Here is a 6,518-nt window from a genome sequence, read left to right on the forward strand (position 1 = left end):
GCATAAGACCATGTTATGTTTGGAGGAAAGGGGGAGGCTTGCAAGCCGAAGAACACCTTCACAACCGTGAAGCACGGGATGGCAGCATCATGTTGTGGGGGTGCTTTGCTGCAGGAGGGACTGGTGCACTTCACAAATAGATGGCATCATGAGTGAGGAAAATTATGTGGATATATTGAAGAAAAATCTCAAGACATCAGTCAGGAAGTTAAAGCTGGGTCGCAAATGGGTCTTCCAATGGACAATGACCATACTTCCAAAGTTGTGGCAAAATGGTTTAAGGACAACAAAGTCAAGGTATTGGAGTGGCCATCACAAAGCTCTGACCTCAATCTTATTGAAATTTGTGGGCAGAACTGAAAATCGTGTGCGAGCAAGGAGGCCTACAAACCTGACTCAGTTACACCAGCTCTGTCAGGAGGAATGGGCCAAAATTCACCCAAAATATTGTGGGAAGCTTGTGGAAGGCTACCCGAAACGTTTGACCCATGTTAAACAATTTAAAGGCAATGTTACCAAATACTAATTGAGTGAATGTAAACTTCTGACCCACTGGGAATGTGATGAAAGAAATAAAAGCTGAAAATAATCCTTCTCTCTACTATTATTCTGACATTTCACATTCTTAAAATAAAGTGGTGATCCTAACTGACCTAACATGCTGACCAGACCGGACACGTCGCGTGATCCAGGTTTTCAATTATTGCACCCACACTGCTCACGCGCGCCAATGAGCGTCTGCGTTGCCAAGGCTAAAATAGAAGTCGTTCCCATTTCTGACGCAGATCGCGCTGCAAGTCCTGCCTCTCCCATCTCTCATTTTTTCATAGAAGCAGCTACCCACGTGCCATCTCCTCATTGGTTTACCCACGTGGGTGATTGAAAGACGAACTGTTTTGCCGTCGTCGTGGTAATACTATGAAAGTTTAGATGCCATCACCATATAAGTTCAAAGATGAAAAAGCCTGGAAGGAGGAGAGATGACTAGAAATGATTCGGTTGGCCGTTTTATGTGTGGATTAATTGTCGGAGTAGAGGACCTTGTGCATTTCAGGTAAAATAACAACTCAATGTTTATATCCAGGACAATTAGCTAGCAACAGCAAGCTAGCTAAATAGGACAATTAGCTAGCATGTGCTAGCTAATTGCCATACATGTTTAATGCTTTTCGACTGTCCCAAATTAATATTTGTTCAGAGTTTGTTTTGATATTTTAACTTGCGTGTCATGATCGCGTTTGGTGTAGGGGAACAAAATACATTTATGCACGATGGCGCACGCGCGCAGCCGGTTTGGGTTCGTGTTAGACGGGAAGTTTTACTAGGATTATTGTCAGGATTGTGAAAAACTGAATTTAAATGTATTTGGCTAAGGTGTATGTAAACTTCGACTTCACTGTACATAGCGCAGACCACACTACTAAGTAGTACCTAGTAGCTACATGCAGACATAGATCCCTACTAGAGTAGCCTCTAGTGCAGGTGGGACGATACAGGACAGACACAGATGCAGCCAGCTACAGGACAGGGACTGTAAGTACTCGTTCTTAGCCAGGTAGGGATATGAGGTTCAAAGTAGAACCAATACAGTACATAGCTCCACAATGAATTCAGCACAGCCCTAGCACACTAGCTAGACACTAGAACACGCTGACGTGAGCCAGGTGAGCAAGTGGCAGAAGCAGAGGCCGAGCATGGGGCGACATGAGAAGCAGAATGAGACGCAGCTATGAGACAGCCAGTGAGAGCAAGAACATGAAGCATAGACAATGGCCTGCTAGTCACCTTACTGGCGGCACAGTGGTGACCGGAGCGGTGAAGTGATGTTCTGCCACTTGGCTCACGCGCTGCCAGATGCGTGTCTCCTCTGACTGCATGGTGCGGCATGCCGTGGCGTCCATGTACTGGGTGAGGCGGATGTAGGCGATGCACGCCGCGTCCTCGCCGATCAGGTGCACGTGGGGGTTGAGCAGGATGGTGTGGACGGGCCTTGCTTGCTCCTGGACAGAGCTGGATGAGAGAGGAGAGATGGAGGGAAATGTATCAAATCAGTACACAATCAAGGTAATTAATGCTTCTACAGCCATAGGTTTTCATATGGCTGTGTGTGATCTTTAAAGCTACGAGTGCATAATGGGATGCAGGTGCTTACCGTTCTCAAAGTAGAACTTGTGGAAGTCAGTTCCCTCCACGAGGTTTCCCAAGGCCTCTGGTTCAAAGGATGTCAGGCCAGGATCACAGATCTCCTGTGGGAGGAAACAGGAAGCACAACACAATGAAGATCGGAATGCATATGTTTTTTTGAACGGTGTAGTGTTAAAAAATTCCAAATCACTAACGTGTAGGCTTCAAAGTCTCCATTGTTGATGGCCTCAATCAGCTGCTCAGTCACTTTGATGATCTCCTGCTTACGAGCTGACGGAGAGCAAGAGAGAAAAAATGACATTTTCACAAGTTGGCTGTCCCACAGCCATAGGTGATTAGAGTAAGACACCCCTGATGTGTTGAGTCATCTAGTGAGTCTCTGTAGAGATGTTGAGGATTTACATGAACCCAAGTAGTGTTAGCAATGCAGCCCAACACAGCCAAGGGTCCAGGGGCAAAGGGGTGTATTCATTACGGCGATTCTGTTCAAAATGTTTTGCAACAGAAACAGTTAAACTAAAAATGTTTTGCAATGAAAACTATGGACAAATTCAGGTAGGTCCTCCCCGCTTTGTTTTGTTGCTCTTGTTTGGTTCTTAACAGTCAACGTTTTCTGAAGACAATGAATAAAACACAGGTTCACCACTTCCATACCCACACACACACACACACACGGGAGATCAGTGTGTTTCACCATCATTACCACAGATAACACAGGACAACATGATTTCATTACTCGCAAATTACGTGGCAGATAAGAGACAATGAATGTAAAGAAAAACAAAGATTTTGTGGTTTAGCAAATCTCTTTTGGCTCACAACATGAATTTGAGGTAGATGGTCAAATGGGAATGGTAGTGAGAACTGACCCATAGAAAACTGCATAACGTTCACGCAAAAAAGAGAAAGATCAATACTATTCTTCACTCTTTACCTTCGACACCTTGGTCCCCTCTGACACTTTCAATCGACGTGACTGACAGAACGCAAATGATGCAAAGAAGAAACATTTTCCCTCAGTTCTCAGAAGATTGTTCACCAGTGGCAGCAAAATAGTCCAACGTTTACAGATATAGACCGAGTGAAAGACCAACAACACTCCAGCTATGTCTTACATTAGCCATCAGTGATTGGCTACTAGCCTGGCAGCTAGTCTGATACATCTGAAAACAGGGTCAGTTTACTCAACGAGWTCTTTGACATTTTGCTGTCGCACAGTCCAACATGTACAAACCCGTCAACAGATCACTGACAGACCTTGCTCTCTAGCAGTCTGTTTGCTATGAAGCAACACTACTCCTCCCCTGGAAGTGGACAGCGTAATCTGTCTCGCTGATAACACACAACAGCACATGGCGGGAAAACAAAGCTATTTTTCGCTGTTGATTATTATCTAAACAGAAGTAGATCAACGGCACTTGTGACTGAACACACACACAACATTGTCTTATGTTTGCCATCTCTTTTTTTTTAGGGGCCAGTATTACTCTTTAACATGTTGCTTCCTATGAGGTGCTGTATACTGAGCTCTGCACACACACCTGTTTAGATCCTGAAGGAGCAGTAATAAGAGGTTAAACTGAGCCTTGGTTCTGACAGGGATCTCAGACAGAGAAGCCTCTCTCTGCCTCTCTGCCTCTGAGCTTCTCTCTGCCTCTCACCGTCTGCCTCTCTGTCTGAGCCTGGAAGGTTCATATGACACACACACACACACACACACACACACACGCGCACGCACGCACGCACACGCACACACGCACACACGCTGGGAAGGAGAGCTTCTGAATAGGCCAGCTCACTCAGCACTTCTCCACCAAACGCATTCCACTTATCAAATGTGCTGTCAATGTAGAGACATTAACGGTCAACGAAACCATCCCGTTCCTGGAAGTCGTCAGTGCCGTCTGTGCAAAGAACAACCTCGATCCAAACTAGTCCTTAAAGTATACTCAATCTCATTTAGACTGTTCACTGTCAACCCTGGAGCTGCCGACTTTCTGTCTCATCCTCTCCGTACGCATCAACACAGCAGTAATACTTTCTCAGCCCAATTTAGGTGTAMTACATTGCTAATGTATTACTGTATGCATTTACAAAGCCTGTTATGAGGAGACMKKGGTGATAAACTCAGTCCTGGTTAGRYCATGACCTCCAGRGGGCAGCACAGTACACACATAGTGGACGCCTGTATGGCAGACCGGTGCTGAAGCAGAGTGTACTGTAATACCTGGCCAACGTACAGAGTGCAACCTCAGTAAGACAAGGGCTACTTTTCAGTAGCTTTCTTTCACAGGGTTCCATGACAAACACTAAGAGGTTTGTATGCCTTTGTTAAGTCTTTGGTAATGAGTGCCAGGAACAATGAGGGAACTATTTGCATTTATAGTCACTCAYCGGGTGCACCAAATGATCCTAAAASTCATATCCTAAACAAATGTGGACTTCCAATGAYGCATATCTGATAGCGGTCAAGACGATATGAAGGGAGGTTCAGGGATAGTGAGGCCTAGAGGGCAGTGGGAAACAGTTCTGGTTCTGCCCTCTCCGCTCTGGGTGAACTTATACTGCATGTCGCTGGGGCCCAGGCTAGCAGGGGTCCGAGGGGTCAGGGGCTTGGGCCCCTGAGTGTGGTGACAGGGTGGACAGAGAAGTAGACGCACAAAAGGCGGACGTGGCTGGTAAGAACCGGAGGCAGCAGGTACAGGTGACCAGGGCACCCTCCGAACCATAGTAAAGCCCCCACCTTCATCTCAGCTCACTGGTCACCATAGCAGCACCCATCCCGTGGCACGCGCTCAGCAAGGTATATTTTCACTGGTCACCCACAATGCCAACTCCTTTCTGGCCACTTCCTTCCCACGTTCATCTGGCTGCCAATGCTGGACGACATTGCAAATCACTGAAGCTGGACGTCATATCTCCCTCATAACTCTTAAGCATCAGCTGTCAGAGCACGCTACTGACATTGCACCCTGTACAACAGCCCCATCTGTCAAATAAGGCCCACCCAACTACCTCATCCCCATTAATTGTTAATTATTTTTTGCTCCTTCGCACCCCAAGTTCTCTACTATACATTTAACTTCTGACATCTACTCCACCCAGTGTTCAATGACACAATTGAATTATTCACCACATGGCCTATTTATTGCCTTACCTCCCTAATCTTACTTCATTTGCACACACTGTATATAGATTTTTCTATTGTGTTATTGACTGTACGTTTGTTTATCCCATGTGTAACTCTGTGTTGTTTGTGTCACACTGCTTTGCTTTGCCAGGTCGCAGTTGTAAATGAGAACTTGTTCTCAACTGTCCTACCTGGCTAAATAAAAGGTGAAATACATGATTTTATTTTTTATTTTTTATTTTTTTAATGTCGTCACCGGGCGAGTGACACTTGGGGACTAATTGGGTCCTTCCTGTGTGTTGGGTTYCTGCTTCAGAATGCGTTGTGGCCAAAAACATGGTTTGTTTATTCGGAACATAGAAAAGGGGCGAGACGATGTCCAAAATCCTTTTTTCAAAACACATCCTACAGTCTTCAACTCCTACACACAACGTGATGAAACGACTACCGTATAAAATGGGCAAATTAAATGCCTTCATCTTTCAAACAAAGGAGCTGCCAAAGACAACAAAGTGAATAGGAAATTGACGAGCCTCTAGCTGCACATAAACATTAGAAACACCCACGTTTAGTAGAGCGACCATTACATACATCCTTGACCCGGCAGTAATCATCCGTCAGGGATTGCAAACGTGGACACAAAGCGACACTGAAATGCTAGGAAACCTTCATTTACTTTCCACACAATGCCGCCGTAGCACAGTAGATAGGAGTCCTAGGACATCCTGGTGCTCTCAAATGGGTTTTGTAACAAAGGGACAATTGTTCAAAGCAGGTAGCTCATGATTGCCTGACCAAATGTCATCCTACTCTCTCAGATTTTCAAAGGGGCCTTTTAAGGTCTAGAAGGGGAAGATTCCTTCTGGTGATTAGGGTCTTGTCACACTCCCCAGAAGGTATGATGGCATTATGAGGTAAAACMTTCCATTTGAAGTGGGAGGTGAACAAATGACTATCTGTAATGGTAGAGTGGAGACACACACACACTGTTCTGGCTCAGCGGACCATCAGAGCAGCAGCGAGATGGGAGACCATGCCTGGCAGCAGAGCCTGATTCAGCTCCCTAAACGACCGTTCTGTCCACACCATGGTAGACTCCGCCTGCTCTCAAACCTCTCCTCGGGGTCTCCCAGCCGTTCCATGTATTTTAACTATCGTACAGCGAGCACACCTGATTCAAATTGTCAACTACATTCCATGTAGTAATGTGGATCGACGTAACATTCCATGTAGTAATGTGGAT

At 45.6% G+C, this 6,518-nt stretch overlaps 1 protein-coding gene across 5 annotated transcripts in view; it reads right to left on the reverse strand.

Annotated features, from left to right (window-relative positions):
* Nucleotides 1-1,785: 1,785 nt before the first annotated feature.
* The window catches only part of LOC111955361 (calcium/calmodulin-dependent protein kinase type II delta chain), a 96,352-nt gene continuing 91,619 nt past the window's right edge, over nt 1,786-6,518 (reverse strand). For all 5 annotated transcript variants that reach the window (XM_070436317.1, XM_070436309.1, XM_070436322.1 and 2 more), the window contains 3 exons: nt 2,336-2,415; nt 2,153-2,243; nt 1,786-2,010 (listed from right to left, as the gene is read on the reverse strand). In XM_070436317.1, the coding sequence (XP_070292418.1) occupies nt 1,949-2,010; nt 2,153-2,243; nt 2,336-2,415 (233 nt within the window). In that variant the 3' untranslated portion in view covers nt 1,786-1,948. The remainder of the gene's footprint in view (nt 2,011-2,152; nt 2,244-2,335; nt 2,416-6,518) is intronic.

Source organism: Salvelinus sp. IW2-2015, linkage group LG3 (genome assembly GCF_002910315.2).
Source record: "Salvelinus sp. IW2-2015 linkage group LG3, ASM291031v2, whole genome shotgun sequence".
In the NCBI taxonomy this organism is placed as follows: domain Eukaryota; kingdom Metazoa; phylum Chordata; class Actinopteri; order Salmoniformes; family Salmonidae; genus Salvelinus; species Salvelinus sp. IW2-2015.